This window comes from Canis aureus, chromosome 14 (genome assembly GCF_053574225.1).
Source record: "Canis aureus isolate CA01 chromosome 14, VMU_Caureus_v.1.0, whole genome shotgun sequence".
Classification (NCBI taxonomy): domain Eukaryota; kingdom Metazoa; phylum Chordata; class Mammalia; order Carnivora; family Canidae; genus Canis; species Canis aureus.
In genome coordinates, this window is record NC_135624.1 from 13,194,293 (window position 1) to 13,212,204 (window position 17,912).

The window sequence follows — 17,912 nt, forward strand, 5'->3', positions numbered from 1 at the left end:
AAACCCTCTTTTGCCCACTAACTTCCCTTCGCCCATAGCTCTGCAGGAGGCCTGGTGTACCCTATTCAGTGTCTAAATATAAGGTGAAGTAACCCTTCTTCCACAATTACCTCTCAGAAAAGAAGAAACCCCATATATCAGAGTCTTTCCAAAGCCTCTTATTACAGAGCTCTTGCTCATAAGTACTTTCTTTGAACAAAAAATGCCATTTGAAAAAGACATCAGTCTAAATTGACCTCAATCTGTGCTAGTTTCGGCTGCCTTTGGAGGTCGACTGATGGGATTGTTTAAAATGAAGGAGGACAAGAAATTAAAAAAAAAAACAGATTTTGTAATTATTCCTGTGACTCTTCCAGCCTTTAAAAGAACACTTTATTTTCTTTTTTAAAGATTTTATTTATTTATTCATGAGAGTCACAGAGAGGGAGAGAGAGGAAGAGACACAGGCAGAGGGAGAAGCAGGCTCCATGCAGGGAGCCCGATGTGGGACTTGATCCTGGGTCTCCAGGATCAGGCCCTGGGCCGAAGGCAGTGCTAAACCGCTGAGCCACCCAGGCTGCCCTAAAAGGACACTTTAAATAGCAATATAGTCAATGGTTAAATTGTACAGATCACGAAAACCCCTATCCTTTGCTAACTGAACTCAAGAACCAAACGGCTTTGGATAGTGAAGAATACTCATATAGACTGACAGGAAAACAGAAAAGTCAGCTGTCCCCATGCTGTATAGCCAATGTTGTCCCCCAGTGTCTACCTCCATTCTTCCCTTCTTCCACTAAATAGGTGCCTGTTGACTAAGTGTCCTGGGATATAATTGCAAATGACTTCCACATCCTGACCTTAAAATGACTGAGTGGTCCCTTTCACCCTTCCTGCTGCCTGGTGGATGACAGCCACCTTGACATAGCTGCCGACCAGTCTCAATTACCCAAGTACCTAGGTTTTGTTCAGCAAGAGACAAACTTCTGTCTGGTTTTAACCTCTGTATTTTAAAGTCTTTATTTACAGTAACTTAACTGATACCCTCATAATACTTATAGGCTTAAAAAAAAATGTCCAATGAGAGGACCAGACACAGACTCAAAGTTGTTTCATATCCACAAATTAGGTGAAGGTGAAAATGATGTGCTCTAGAAAAGTCAGATGGGTTGAAAAGTAACTCTAGCGATGAGAACTGAATTTAAAAAATTACATCAGCTATGAATTTTAAAAAATCAATGTTTCTAGGGGCCCCTAGGGTGGCTCAGTCAGTTAGGTGACTGACTCTTAATTTCGACTCAGGTCATGATCTCAGGGTTGGGGGACTGGAGCCTGGAATCGGGCTCCTGTTCAGTGGGGAATATGCTAGGGAATCTCTCCTCTGCCTCTACCCCTCCTTCCAACCGCTGCTCATGCTCTTTCTTTCTCTCAAATAAATAATCTTTAAAAAAAATGTTGGTAAATGAATAATATAGTAAAAGTAAGTACATTTAACTAAGATAGCAAATTAAAAAAACCCATCAGATACTATTTCATCTGTATCTCCAAAGATTTACTTGAGCTAGCAAATGAAATAAAACTTTTTTATTCTCCTTTGGGAAATGGGGGACATTACATTCTTTCATATGCACTGTGTCCCTATACTTTTCTGTTTCCACTGCCTTCTTCCTAGGCTAAGCCATCTTAATTTAGCATACCTGCTTCTGGTTTTACCTCTTGATAATCCAAGCTCCACAGAGTAGCCAGAAGGATCTCAAACATTTACCTTAAATTATGTCTCTCTTCTTAAAACCCTCCAATGGCTTTGCAGTACTCTAACAATACAGGCTCACCTGCTACTGCTCTTTACCTTCCTAACTCACTGCCCTACACACCCACTCAGCCCTCCCTAAACATGAAGGAATATGGCTAAGTTCTCAGCTCAAATGTCATCGCCCCAGACACTCCTCTGCTCACCCTCTATAGAGCATTACCTTGTTTTGCTTGTCACTATCTGAACTCATCTTGTTTGTCTGCTTGTGTATCAGCCATCTCCCCATGTTAAAGGCAGACTCCATGAGAACAGGTATCTGTGTTTCTTCCCTCTCTCCTTAATGCCTAGAGCAATGGTGTCAGCACAGAATAAATGCTTAATAACTATTAGTTGAAGGAATGAATGAATGAATGAACGAACGAAAGTTAATCAATGAATCCTGGCTAGAATTCAAGCAGAGGTTTAGCAGAACCTCTTATATGTGAAAAAGTGAGGGTTTCCTTCCTTTCCTTTAGTTTCTACCATGAGCATCACCTTTCCACAAAGCCATAAACATTCTAGGCCATGCATTTCCAAGTATAAGCCCACTATAGCCAAGTTCATAGAGCATCACCTTAGTTTACCAAGACCTGCATCCTTCGTTGCTATCAGATACAAGCTTAGGTGGTAAAAACTTTAATGCAGTTAATTACCCAAATTAACATACTATGTGTGGTTCAACATAAAACTTTTTGTCAATAACCCTGCTGTATGCCAAAACGCCACACAACAAATTATACCAACAAAGAAGACAGATCAGGGTATTTACCCCTTTGGCTCTTTTCCTGTCAGGGGTTTCCTTCCTCTACCAAAGCTGCTTCACACGTGGCCTCAGAGCTCTCTCCCTCTGGGTTCTGGGTAACTCTACCCACGTCTTGGCCCTTCAGGATGTAGGAATGGCTCCAAGGTGCTGCCAGGGCCAAGTAGTTCACCATGCCTTGTTGGATCCCCTTAATCATGCCCACTGCATGCAGAGTCTCTTCAATAAACTCACCTCAATTAGTACAAAAAAAGGTCCAATCTGAAGCATATATCTGCATGATTTATAACTCTTGGTTTCCAAGTTTATGTATAAAATAAGTTTCTAGGTTTATTTCTCTTATGTTGGCAGTTTATAAATATGTCTAACGGTGGGTGTGTGGTCTGCTGAAACATCTGCCCCGTATGGGAGACCAATAATGCTTTGCTCTCAACACATTAGAGCACTTAGTAAGCATTTGGCAGGACCCCAAACCAGTGGCTAGAACGCTGTACATGCAATAAATCCCAGCAGACTCAGAATCTGGATGGCAGTCACCTTTGGGAATAAGAGGATTATAATTCACTAATTCTTAGGGGGAAAACCATTAACGGACCAGTTGGTACCATTATAATGATTGGGTGCATCATCAAAAGCACAGATGGGAGAAAGTCATGAGAGTAAATATGTAACCCCATCATAAAGATAAACACTTCCGTTCACTCATCACATTTAAGCTTTATTTTACTGGTCTGGTCTCTGTAGGGGAGAAGTGATAGATTGTATAACAGTCCACCACAAAACATTCTCTGCTGTCTCCTGGGTGAGCATTCTTTCTCTCAGGGTGAAAGAAAGGTTCAGAGACCCATTTCAGTATAAACGCAGGACCTCTTGTTTAAATTGACAAAAGTCTACTAATGATCTCTGCTTAGGAAAGTATTCATGATATGCAGGGCAGCACAATAAACATCCTGACAAGTAGGAAAGGACGAGTTTATGATGGGGAACACTGAAGACCTTAACATTCCTCTGATGTTCATAGCCTTCGGGTTTATTTTTTTTATAAGATTTTATTTATTTATTGAGAGACACACAGAGAGAGGCAGAGACACAGGCAGGGGAAGAAGCAGGCTCCCCTTGGGGAGCCCAGTGTGGGACCCCAGGATCACGACCTCAGCCAAAAGCAAACACTCAACCACTGAGCCACCCAGGCGTCCCAGCCTCAGGGTTTATTGATCTGCATCCAAACAATCTTGTATGTTCAACTCTGTGGACTTTACATTGAGGTTCATTGATTTTCTTATCAGCAACAGCTAGCATAATCTACATATGGACTATATTAGCTAATTTATGAAAATTAGTAAGAATTTTTAGGTTCTGCAGACATTAAAGGAAAATAATTTGTCTTATTCAACACATCTCTCAATTGTCACACTCCCTGATTGTAATTAAAATTATTCCCTTGAAGACAGACCTACAATCAGCACAATGGTTAAGAGTTAATAGCAAGACTGCCCTGTTGAAAATCTACTTACAAGCTGTATAACCTTGGATAAGTTATTTAACTTCTCTGTGCCTCAGTTTCTCCATCTGTAATATAGGGGACAAATAATATCCTTTTCTTTCACAGATGTTAGGATGAAAGACTAACATGCTTGGACTTTTGCTGGGGGTGGTCAGCATTCCATAAATGTTAGCTAAAAAATATTGTTTTAAAAATATTTCACTTTTAAAAGTAATCTCTACATCCAACATGGGGCTTGAACTCATAACCCTAAGATTAAGAGTCACATGCCCTACTGTGTGATCCAGACAGGCGCCTCTAGCTAAAAAATTTTTAAATTCAGTTTCAGAGAGTTACTCAAGCCCCACAATTACATCTCACATATCCTTCCTGATATTTTCATAATGTTTTCTGTATCTAAAATAGATTACAGCCTTTACGTGAGGCTAGCTTTTGCTACTGCAAGACCTTTGATTGTACTATAAGCTATTACAAAAATAACACCTTGCCGGGAATGCTGGAAGTTTCCATAGAACCAAAATCTTTTAGTACTAAACTTTTAGTTGCTTCCACTCTATGAAAAAAAAAATATTTCTAAAATGCTTAAGACATTTTTTTGACCTCACACACGTCATTTTCTGCTGACTCCACCATCACAATGACTCAGTCTGTTTCTAGAACATTAATTACTGCACAAAGTGCTACAGAGCACTTAAACACTTAAGAGCCCCCTGTGCTTTTTTAGCATTCTTTTGTCTGCTCTTTCATATTTTCCCATCTCCTCATTGTCAAGGCATCAGCTGGCACTTCATACTGCTGTCCTCCTGTAGCAAACATTGCCCTCATTTTATATGATCTAGGATCCCAGGACATGCTAGAATGCTGTTTCAAATAAACAGAGGTTCTGTATGAGAGTTTTAAAGGGTTTTCTTGTAAAGAAAGTGCATGGAATTTGTGACATAGATTTTAGGAGCTACGAATGACCACTAACATTTACTGAAGAATTCTTTTTTGGCAGGTCTAATGTTGGGCACTACATTCATTAGTCTACTTAATCCTTGAAGCAACTCATTTTATGGATGCTAAATATACAAGGTTTCAGGAAGAGAACCAGCAGCTGAAGAAAACAGGGTTATAAAGCAGTGGCATGAAGATTTGAACCTAGTACGATGGACACGGGACTCTGGTGGTTAGCAAGTGCTCCCAACTCTGACACACACTTTTTCTCCCAGGACCAGCCAAGCTGAGTTAACTGGAGAAAAGTTGTCCATGTCTACCCTCTCAACTCCTCTCTAGGTAGCTCAAGTTATTTTAAGAACAGCTTTCCCTCGTAAGTTGTCTAGCTCTCTTTTATCTCACAGAACCAACTTTGAAGTGAAAACATGTTTGTGATAAGCTCTGGAACATCTGTGAGTGAAAAAGCCTCTATCTACTAAGGGAACCAGGGCTGATTAATCGCTAACCTAGTTGGTGCCTTCTGAGTTTTCTAGCATATGCCTCTGAATGTGGGAAACAGTCTTTTTAAAACAACCAGGCCTTGGTTATTGTTGTGAGGTTATTATAGTTCATCTGGCCAGGTCTCCAATTTCCATAGCCTGGGTGGTGTCAGATGACAACCGAATACTACCTTAGTTTGAATGCTGATGGCACACAGTGACATCTTTCAAATGCAGATTTCAACATTTCGGTTTCTAAATGTGGATTTCTTTTAAATTATAGTGACCCTAACCATTTGGTCTTTACCTATCTCCTCCATCAGCAGGTGTTTTTTTTTCCCTCCCTTTCGTGTCTTGTGATTATTTGTTTAAATCATGTAAATTGTTTCCCCACCCAGCTCTCCAGCAAGCCTTGTGGAGAAAGGACTTAAGTATTTCTTTTTGTAAAAGAATGACACCAGATCTTTTTCTTCCTGGGACTAAGATACACCAAGTAGTAAACCCTCATATTAAAGGAGGCCCAGGAAAGTCATTTAATGTACTCGGAGCAGGAATCCAATTAGGCTGTGCCAATCTGGGTGCAAACATCAGGAAAACCTGAAAGGAGCGCCTGGGAGCAGCGTTGTGACCACCACAGATTCCTCAGGCCTCCCAGATGGAAGGCCTTCATTCCTTTCCTTCTGATCGGCACTATAGGCCAGATGCATCACACGGTACTCTGCCTCCAGTGCTGAGCTCCCTAAAAAGCAGTGATGATGACATTGAAGACTTCTCTGCCCTGTCTCTCTGATGCTCCTCTCATGCCACACATAATTCCCTGCATAGAGTGCACACTGTATTTCTCATTGACGTATGTATTGGACACCTACTTTACGACAGGCACCGCAGTAGGCTCTGGAGATTCAGTCTTGAGTGTTTCCTGAATTGACTTGTAGATAAACGGAAACCGTGAAAATGCAAAGCCATCATCCATCTGGACCGTTAGGGATTGTTTTCTTTCCCTCTTTGGTGGCAATTTTTAATTAAATCTGCACAGCCATTAAGTGATAGAAGCCAAAGTGACAGAAGGCTCACCGCCTCCAAGAAGTTCCTGAACAAGGCCCGCCTGGAGGAAGGAAGGGCTTTCATGCTGTGTGTGTGTATCGCAGTGCCCAGCTGGCAAGGTGCAGGCTCACTTAGCTCACCTTTCTACGCTTTTCCCGGCATCCCGTGACAGATTTCCCTTCTCCTTCTACATCAGATACTCAGTGAGCATTACTAGCTCTCTATCTGAGTGCCTAAAGGGGCATTTCAAGAACTCCTTTTTGAGGTGAAGAGCAGTTTTCCAGAATCTAGAACGGGCCTAAAATAAAATGGGCTTGGATTAATTTAATGTTAAAGAGTCCTGGAACATCTGTAGGAGAGGCACTAATTGCTTGCTATTTTAATAAATTGGTATTGGTCCTAATGAGGAGATTTATTTAAAAAAAAAAAAAAGTAGAGCACACATCTAGAGCTGAGGATCAGTTTGGGCTGAGGGGGAGGGGGACAATCACTTGGGGTTGGGGGATGCAGAACATTTTAACCTGAGAGCAGTATCTTGTGGTTTAACACATGATGTCTTTGCATTTTATAAATTGTGGAGTCATCCAGGGGCCTCATTTCCAGGATTTCCTCTCTTCGTATTTATGAGACTGATAGGTTTATTCTGCTGAAAGTTCAGAGAAGTACAGGTCACAGTGCAGATTTTTCTACAAAGAGCTTACAGTACAGAATTGGGTCCCACTCAAAAGCTTGAGCAACTTTTTCATTGATGATGTTAGGAATTTTAGGCAACTAAGAGATCAGCTTTCGGGATCCCTCTGACCTTGGTTCAATGCAAATAAATAAAGAGCACAAGGTAAAGATCGCATAGGTGGTATGTATGCCTATAAGCAAATAAATCAGAATTCTAATGACAAACATTGGTGTTTGACAAAAGTGGTGTTTCAGGATCTGCCTCTGGGTAAGGGTCATTAAGTTAGGATTCATAATTTCTAATAAAGGAGGTCCAAGAAACCTCAGAAACAGTAAGTGATATTTTGTGCAAATGGGTATTTTTCTGGAGGGTGGGTTCATGGCCTTCCTGATTCTCAAAGGATCCGTCCGTGAATTAAAATGACATGAAGAACTGTTCCTGTTTTCTTACATTTTTCTATTCTTCCTCCCTCCCTCCCCCTCATTTTTTTTTCTTAATTGTCTGCATTTTCTTCAGGATGACCCTAGGCCTTCAACATGAGAGCAAGACAAGTACCTCCTTAGCAAGTGAGTACCTACTGCAGGACTAAGGACTTGCTCAGCGTGAATTCTGCACCCACACATAGGGTTGTAAGTCTTATGTTAACATATGTTTATTCTTACTATCATTATTGAAACAAGGAAGGGCAATGATAATCTTAAATCTCATTTAATCTTCATTCTTGCTGCACCATACCTGTTTCCTGTGCCACTGTTTCCTTGTATTGTCACCACTGGAAAATGCTTTTGGAATGAGGCAGGAGGAGGAGTGGGAACCAAGATTAAATAATTTCAAGTTGCACTCAAACCCTACAATACCTGCAAAATGAAATCACCTTTTCACTGTAATTCACAAAGCTGGCATTCTTTCCTGCACCATTTTCTCTTTTCAATCCTGGAGCCTACCTTTACTGTTAAGTCCCCACTATACACTGGACTCTGTGTGTTTGGAATACAAAAAAGAGGACGACAAGGCTCCTGCTCTTAAGTTTACATCCCATATGAGAAACAGATCCTACTGGTGAGTACTCTCAGGTTAAAAGAAAATTGAAAAAATTTTTCCAAAGAATATGCACAAATGGCCAATAAGCACACTAAATGACGCTCATGTCATCAACCATTGAGGAAATGTAAATCAAAAGCACTCTGGAGGTGCCAGGGTGCTCAGTAGGTTAAGTGGCTGACTTTGGCTCAGGTCATGATCCCAGGGGGAGCCTGCTTCTCCCTCTCCCTCTGCCCCTCCCCCTGTTTGCATCCACAGATGCAGTCTCTCAAGTAAAATCTTGTAAAAAAAAAAAAAAAAGCACTATGAAATACTACTTCACACCCACGAGAATGGGTATAATTAAAAAAAAAACCCAATAACAACAGTCAACAAGGATGTGGAGAAAGTGGAACCCTCATACATTGCTGATGGGAATGTAAAATGGTACAGTCATTTTGGAAAAGCCTGGCACTTCCTCAAACAGTTCAAAATGGTTACCATATGACTCAGCCATCTCTTTCCTAGGCATATATCCAAGAGAACTGAAAGCATATTCACAAAAAACTTTTCCATAGATGCTCATAGCATCATAATTCATAATAGCCAAGAGGCAGAAACAACACAAAAGTCCATCATCTGTGAATGGATAAACAAAATGAAGAGTAAGTGCATTTACCTGGCTTTACAAGGCCTGACTTTGGTTCCTTCTTATATCGAGATGACTGGATGCTTCCTTCACCAACCATTCCAATTGTGCATTTCTTCCTGGAAAAGTCTTCATCACTTCCAGGGCAAAAGCCAACAGGGCTGTTTCCAGTATCTGAGGGTGTCTTCACTGGAGACACTGACTGGCTACTGGGACAGCCTGTGTCATCTGGAAAATAGGAATCAATAAGTGTTTAATCAGGAGGAGGAAATCAATGATGGCAAAGAGAAGCCATTCAGTGAGCCATACACACGTGCACTCACACACATGTACTCTGCTTATGAGGACCTGGGTTAACTTCTGTGGATGCCTCTCCTTTTATTTTCCATATTTTGGCCAATTATGTTAAGAAAACATCAGCTATCATAAATCATATTTTAAGGCAAAATCTTCTAAGCTTTTTGGACCATAAATATTTCTGTAACATTTACGTTGTCAATGCTTAAAGGTTTGTCCATTTTAACACAGGTAGTGTATTTTGGGTCAAACCTGTCCATAGATTTTTTTTTGATGTGGTTAGTAATAAAAAGTTCACTACAGCAACTCAGGGGCATTGCAACTCTTCAGAGTTGTTTGTATAAGCAAAAAATTTACTTGAGTATTATTGACCACACCCAGTTTTTGAACACTTGGCCTATCAACTGGTTAATCAAATTTAATAGAATAGGTAAGAGATCTGGGTTTTGGAGTTCAAGGGGACAGAACAAATGTGATCCCACCCATTTTATTAGCATACATACCATACCCATCCCAAAATATATCAATCCAATATCTTGTTACCTGGGATAAACTGGTAAAATGAAAATGATACACAAATTTGAAACACCCCTTAAGGGAATCCCTGGGTGGCTCAGTGGTTTAGTGCCTGCTTTCTGCCCAGGGCGTGATCCTGGAGTCCCGGGGTTGAGTTCCACATTGGGCTCCCTGCATGGAGCCTGCTTCTCCCTTTGCCTGTGTCTCTGCCTCTATCTCTGTGTCTCTCATGAGTAAATAAATAAAATCTTAAAAAAACAAAAAAAGACAAAACACCCCTTAACTTTCAAGTTGTAGATTATTACTAGGATCATTACTGTAAGCTAATAATATGTGTAATATATGAAGTGACCTGTGTAGATGCTTATCGGGCAAACAGGTAAGCCATACTGCTGACTCCTATAAATGCTTTCCATAATTATTAAATATTTATGATGGTTGGTTAATTCATTTATACTTTGATGAGGAGAACTGTATGGGAATTTAAAGTAAATCAATATTACTTAAAAGTATGTCCAAATAGCCAATTAGTGGTAAATATTCATTACTAAGTATTTTGATGGCAGAGCTACTTTAGTAACTCATTAGACAAAAAAACAAAAAAACAAAAAACGATAGAGACTTTTAGTACTAACAACTTTAGGACTATTATGCTTTTATGAATATTAAAGGAACAAAAATAATTTGCCCCCTGTGAAAGGCTCTCTTAAATTTTCACATCTTTAATCAAGACAGAAACAGAACTAGGCATCAATAAAATATATTGGTTGCCTGAATTAAGATGACTAGAATTTATCTAAGATATCACTGCTTTCGCTTCATTTTTGGCTTTTATTTCAGATTTTATTATGAAATAGCCCAGTTTCTGGAACAAAGTGAACTTGGCACTGGTAAAATGAATCATTTCTCGCAATCTTTTTTTTTTTTTTTAAACTTTTGGACATATTAGTATACACAGGACCTCAATGGTCCATTTCTGGAAGTGAGTGGATTTTAGTGCACTGTTCATGCCTTCTGCCTTTGCTGCTCTTTTACAAGTGCCTTGTTTTTTACCAAACTCCGGAAGAAACTTTGGCCATGAATGACAGTGATGCGAGCCCCTCCTGGCTGCTACTGCTCAGCTCTTTCATCACGTACTGGCCGTGCCTTTCTCTGACATTAGCATGTCCCATGCTTCCATCAAAAGAAATCCCAGCTCCTGCCTAAAGGTGCAAAGCTGCTAATTACTCAAATGGATTCCAGCACTTTTACAAGGCTCAACAGGCCTGCACATTGCTTCAGGAGGTCCTCCTTCTTGATTCTGATCCCAAAGCAGATAAACCCAAGCAAATGAAGTCTAATCATTCGAAATTACCCATTGCCTTTAAAATTATTTCCTTATGAGTCACTTCCATAAATTACTTCTTTTTAAAGAGAGATGGCCCCGATAAATAAAAACCCATGCTTCAGATTCACTCAACTAAAAAGCAAAAATTTTTTTTTTTTTTGGAAAATGCTCAGACTCAAGGGGACAAAATCAAACAATTTCCAGTATTGAGTAACACTGTCAAGGTTATAATTTATGTAAATAAAAAATGTTTTCTTGGTTCTATTATCATTTTGCCCAAGTTAAATAAGGATTACGTATAAGCCATATTTTCAGTGCTAATGATGTCAAGAATTAAGTGCTAGGGTCTGGTTAGAAATTGGGACCTGAGGGGCATCTGGGTGGCTCAGTTGTTGAGTGTCTGTCTGCCTTTGGACCTGGGATTAAGTCCCATCAGGCTGCCCGCAGGGAGCCTCTTTTTCCTTCTGCCTATGTCTCTGGTTGTCTCCCTGCGTCTCTCATGAATAAATAAATTAAATTAAAAAAATATCGGAACCTGAAATTATTTAGAATAGTGGCAGTTTAAGGAAGGCAGTGGCAACTTTTTTTTACCTGGAATGTGTCATCAAAATTTACAGTTAGTATCTCCAGGGGAAGGGATTGAGAAGATGAAGACCTAAATAAATCTTTAACTATAGGTACCTCGTACAGCATCAGAATCACTACAGAAACTAGTGTTCACCCAACATTTCTTAACTGTCTAGTACTGTGCTTCATATTGAGGGAGAAATAATGGGAATACAGACATGATCTTTCATTGGTTAAACAAAGTGTTGGCACCGAACCAGCCTACCGGCATTATACCCAGCCCCCATATCAATGGCCCTCATAAATCAGCAAAAGGAGTTGGGTAAATATCACTTAAACAACATTCCTATAAACCAGCAAGCCTGTTAAGGCAAATCCATACGTAAGAAAATCGGTAACTTACCAGAAAAGTGGGATATTCTCTTGTTATGTCTGATGAGATCAACACTAACAAAGGAAAATAGTTTTGGAAAGGGCGGGGTCATTGATTTTCCTTTTCAAAAATTTTATTTAAATTCAATTCACCAACATATAGTATGAATGAACACCCAGTGTTCATCTCACCATGTGCCCTCCTTAATGCCCATCACCCATTTACCCCATGCCCCCACCCACAGCCATTATTTTTCCTATTAGAGGGAACAGACTTTCAGGTATGCAAAAGGAAGACCTGAGCAAAGGCAACAAAGGTTCATGTACCAGGGAGTCATCCGCTAGCCTGTGACACCTGAGGTATTTTTCTCTGTGCAGCACTGAAAAGGTGGTTCTTTTTTCAACAAGTCTTAATTTAAGACTCCTTTTCTCCTTTCCTTCCCCTTCCTTTCTCTTCCTCCTCCTTTGTAACTGCAGGGTCAGAGTTGGAAGCAGATTGCTAGTCCAGGTGAAAGTAATACTCCTTCCCAAAATTGTATGTAAAATATTCTCCGTTGACATTTACTCCAAGATTCTAAGACTGAAGTCAAGTTGATACTCTTGGTTATTCATGTCTAATCTTACTCTGTGCCAAACTACATGTGGATCAAGCACATATTACAGAGATTTATTTATTAAACCCACTTTGGTTAAACCCTTCGAGTATGCCCTCTGTTTTCCTGCTGCTACTAGCTAAATTTGTCCTTTGGAACCCATGGGTTTATAACCGCAATATTTACAATTATGGCTTTTATTAGTTGTGTTAGTACAACGAAATTATCAATGACAAAAAATTCTAGTACAACACCATGAGGAAACTATTTCAAGGCAGGAAATGACAGAAATCCTGAATGACCTATCCAAAACGTGTGGAGTGTTTCAAATTTCCAGAAAAATGCCTGAGAAAAACAAAAACATTTCAGCCTGGTCTTGGCATAGGAAAGCTTTACTGCAAGCCTTTAGGAAGAGCATGTAGAAGATTGTCAGTCTCTGGGGAGGGAGGAGTTTTTATATAAATGTGTGCGTGTGTGTGTGTGTATATATATATATATATATATACACACACGAACACATATACACATACACACACACTCTACATAATTGAGCTCTTTTTTTCCATAATTGAGCTCTTATACTTCTTCATTATTTATGGTAAATATAACTTCATTTAAAAAAAACATAAAACAGGACCACGTTTCATGTTTACACATTGTGATCCATCTGAAAATATAGGATGACTTCCTTCTGGGGTCAATAATTTTAAATCTCACTTAAATGGGCCCAGGATGGTTCCTGGTGGAACAGGGGTAAAAGTGACCCTTATCAAGGCTACTTTTGATCACCATCTGTAGGGAAGGAGACTAATTCACATTTCTTCTTTGATCTATGCTAAGGAATAGGTCATTTTGTTCCTGCTGTTCGTTTGCTTGGAATCTGTCAGCATACAGGATTAAGCATATACAAAGAATCCTCACAGATCCAGAAGTCCCAGAAGTCATGATCCACCCAGAGTGCTGTTAAGAAACGTACCTACTAAATAGTTTCCAAATCGTTGTTTAGGGGGGAAAAAATGTTAAGGTCTGTAAGGACAGATGGGAGAAACAGGCATCTATTATAATTTTGTAGCCTGGAGGTTGTTAAAAAAATGTTTTTAAATCTATTTTTCCTCTCTCTTTACATTACAAGCTCTTTGAGAATATGGGATATGGTTAATAATTGCACAACTGGTCTACTTATAATTCTGGAAAAAGGTGTAAGTATCTTCTAAAATAATTTGTGTCTTATTTTAAATTTACTAAAGGAATTTGATAAATTAAAGGAAATCTGTTGGGGTTGTTAAAATTTTAACTTAAACTTTGACATTATAAAAGCAATAATTCTTAATGCAGAGAATCTAGATAAGACTGCAGAAGAGTACACAGAAGGAAAGTAAAAATAAACAGAAAAGTTTCCTATAACTGTTGTACCCTGAAGAAATACTGAACAATTTGGTCTATTTCTTATTGATCTTTTAATTATGCGTATGGTTTACTTGCTCACTTGCTTTTTCTTTTTGCTTTGTTTCAACATATAGTATATTCAGTTTCATTATTCTGATTTCTGAACACTTTCCCCTGGAACTTGTTAGGCTATAAAGAAAGAAGCTATTAAAGACAGGTGCAGATACAAAAAGGCCCACACTGGTCAAAAATGGAATAATCTGAGCATCAGAAAGAACAAATAATTAATGCAATTGACTGATAGCCATTGGATACACAAACAAAATTTCTGTGAGTGCATAGTCATATAAAAAAATAAAACTAAAGAGAGAAAGTAAGATCCTTTCCACCTAAAAGAATCCCAACCTACTAGAAATCATTGGCAGTGACCCAGGGACCAATTTTTTGTATTGAAATTTCGCAATTAGAAGGAAAGAACAAACTAGCATAAATCCTGATTTAAAAACCATTTCTATACAAACTATATTTCAGTATAACTGAAATCCCTCATTGATACTGGGAAGTCCTTCCTTAGAGAAGCATCTGGTTAATGAAAATAGATGAAATGATTGAAACAGAAAGTTACTATTTTGTAATTATTTCTTTTTATTTTTAAGGTTTTATTTATTTATTCATGAGAGACACACACACACACACACACACAGAGAGAGAGAGAGAGAGAGGCGCAGAGACACAGGCAGAGGGAGAAGCAGGCTCCATGCAGGGAGCCTGACATGGGACTCGGTCCTGGGACTTCAGGATCAGGCCCTGGACTTGAAGGCGGCGCTAAACAACTGAGCCACCCAGGCTGCCCTATTTTGTAATTATTTCTAATGAAATAATTGATTTAAATAACACACATAACAGATGAAACCATCAGACAATAGTCTGATGGAGAATTTACAGTGAAAGGATCAGGACTTGCCCATCTGTACCCATTTTTAGCATCACCAATGTTGGGCAAACAGACATTATCTACCTTCTGAAGGGATGCCAGATAAACACACAGCATTCCCCATGAGGTGTTCTTGCTCTGAAAATTTCCCCTGCATCTAACAAAGCTTTAAAGCTATTGTCCACCATATAAAATATATGGAGAACAGAGAGTAATGAGTCAAATCAGGGGCTGGCAAGCTGCAACCCGCAGGCGAATTCTGCTTGCTGCCTGCTTTTGTAAATAGAATGTTATTGGAACACAGCCATGCTGAATCCTTTAGATATTGTCTACTGTGGCTTTCAAGCTACAATGGCAGAGTTGAATAATTGTGCCACAGATCATCTGGCTAGCAAAGTCATAAATATTTACTATTTTGTTCTTTACAGAAAAAGTTTGCTGGCCTCCAGGTTAAATGCTATAAGGAAGCTAACAGATACCTTTAAGACAACTGATGCTATTTCAATGTTCTCTATCATACTAAAGAATTATGTTAATTGTTTAGTAATGAAAATAGCACTATGATTATGTAAGAAAATGTCCGTTTTTTAAAGAAATGCATGCTGAGGTGCATATGTAGGCATGATGAAATGACATGAGGTCTGGAGATTTGCCTATAAAATGCTTCAGCAAAGTAAAAAAAAGAAAAACGGAATATGTGTAACAAACGTGACAATATTTTGCTATTAATCTGGACAAAGTAGATAAGCAAAGTATATGGGGACTCATTGTAATATTCTGTTTTTAAATATGTTTTTAAAAGTCCCAAATGTTTTATTTAATTTCTCAAAAAAACATTATTTTAAACAAGTAATTATTTAAAATAGATATAAACATATCACTTAAAAAATCAATTCCATTTGCAGCGGTTTTTAGGTTATTTCCAATTTTGTCACTATTATTGAAATTGCTTTAATAACACATTATGAAAATAAATCTTTTGGGCCACCTGGGTGGCTCTGTCAGTTAAGTGCCCAACCCTTGGTTTAAGCTCAGGTCATGATCTCAGGGTTGTGAGATGGAGCCCATGTTGGGTTCACGTGCTGGGCATGAAGCCTGCTTAAGATTCTCTCCCCCTCCCTCTCCTTTTGCCCCTCTTCCTGCTCACAGGCATGCAATTTCTCTCCCTCTCTCTAAAATAAATAAATAAATAAATCTTTGGTCAATTTTTTTTATTATCTCATGGAATGTACATCCAAAGTGGAATTACTAAGCCTTCAAAGAATTTTGAGACAACTTAAATTCTCATTATTGAATCGGAGTATCCCACTTATAAAAATGCCACCATTATTGAATACTATTGGTTTATATTTTTGCCAAGTAAATAATGAATAATTTGTTTTTGATGTTTTAGTTTGCACATATTTAATTTAGTGAGGCACAATGTCTTTCATATGTTTGCTGGCCCTTTTTACAATTCTATGAATTATTAGTTTGACTTTTTCTACTAACTGTTAGGATTTCTTATGGATCTGTAAGGAATCCTTATTTATGAAAAGCATTAGCCCTTTGTTGTATTTCATTGAGTTTATTGTTTGTTTTTAATTTATTATGTTTTAACATTCAAACCTCTTTCTCTTTTTAGTTGTCAAATCTCTCCATATTTTCCTTTGCGATTTCTTCCAATCTTTTAATACTTAGAATATCCTTCTTCACTCCAAAATCAATCAAATATTTACTTATACTTTCTTCTAGATATTTAGTTTAATTTTTCATTCAAATGTAATCCACTTAGAGCTCATTTTAAAATGCAGTGTGAGGTTAGATGTTAACTTTATTATTATCATTTAAGAAAAATTTTAGGAAATCTATTCTTTCCACATTACTTTGCAATGCTTTTTTGACAAAATTTTGAAAGCAATGAATAATTTTTGCAAAGTGAATATATATATGCTTTTGTGTATATATACATTTAAAATCCACATCTTAAAGGATTAAGATTGCCCAAAGTGTGTGTGTGTGTGCGTGTGTGTGTATTACATAATTTCCTGATATTTAATTGAAGTGCCTACCAACCACTGTTATCAAACTTCTGGTGGCAATTATGATGACCAAGTCTCTACTTCAACATCCTTGTACCAATTACATACAAGAATAAAACACTAGGTTCTAAAGATTACAAATAAAATATTTCTTCAAAGTCCAAGAAACATTTCTACAACTTCTGGTTCATTTTTGAATTAGATCGCAGAGCTCATTTGTTTTCCAAAATGCTGAACTAAACAATTCCAGAAGATGTACTTAAAAATAACATCAGGCAGAAGAAAATGTGGTTTTGCCATAATGTCTTGAAACATTCCATTATGGCTCGATGCTGTTCAATGTTCAGTTGCATCATATGGAGGACAAAATCACTGCTATTCTAAGGAAACACTACTTTAAACTACAGGGAAATCTAGCTGATTGTCACGAATGACCGAGACTATTTAATTCATCCATCCAACAAATATTTATTATCTACTATGTGCCAAACACTGCTATGGGTGTTTGTACTCTTCCTGTGCCAGCAATACTGTCATTTCTCAAGACAGTCTGATGGAGACATAAAATGTCATAGCCTAAACTCATGGTTAATCTGAACCCTGTGAAATTCTTACCACAAACCATTCAAATGCACTGAAAGGATGGAGATAAGACACAAAAAGTGATATTTATTAAGTAGCTATCACATAACACTGATTTTTTTTATAACATTGATTTTTAATAATATTTTATAGGTAGGACAAATGAGGCTTAGAGAGGTTAAAGATTCCACAGTCACACTGCTACCAAGTAAGGGACTCAAGATTCAAACTCAGGTTTGCCTGCCTCTAAAGTCCTTGCTTTTTTCCACCACTAAAGGCTAGTTTCTTTCTAAATTTTTCTACCTATGTTTGTTCCAAGAGGAAACAGCAGAAATTCTGGGAAGGCCCAAATTAAAAACAGACAAAAGGAAGCTGTTAGAAAGAAGCCATCCCATAATAAACAGGCCACAAAAATTTGAGGCAAGAAATTCTAGCTGTTTCTAGTTTTCCAATATTCTTGCTTCAACACAGTAACCATATA

General features: G+C 38.2%; 1 protein-coding gene across 6 annotated transcripts in view; it reads right to left on the reverse strand.

The window, feature by feature from the left end:
- Positions 1 to 17,912, reverse strand: part of SYBU (syntabulin) — a 109,465-nt gene that overhangs the window by 38,828 nt on the left and 52,725 nt on the right. For all 6 annotated transcript variants that reach the window (XM_077847002.1, XM_077847001.1, XM_077847005.1 and 3 more), the window contains exon 4: positions 8,867 to 9,064. In XM_077847002.1, coding sequence (XP_077703128.1) covers positions 8,867 to 9,064 — 198 coding nt within the window. The remainder of the gene's footprint in view (positions 1 to 8,866; positions 9,065 to 17,912) is intronic.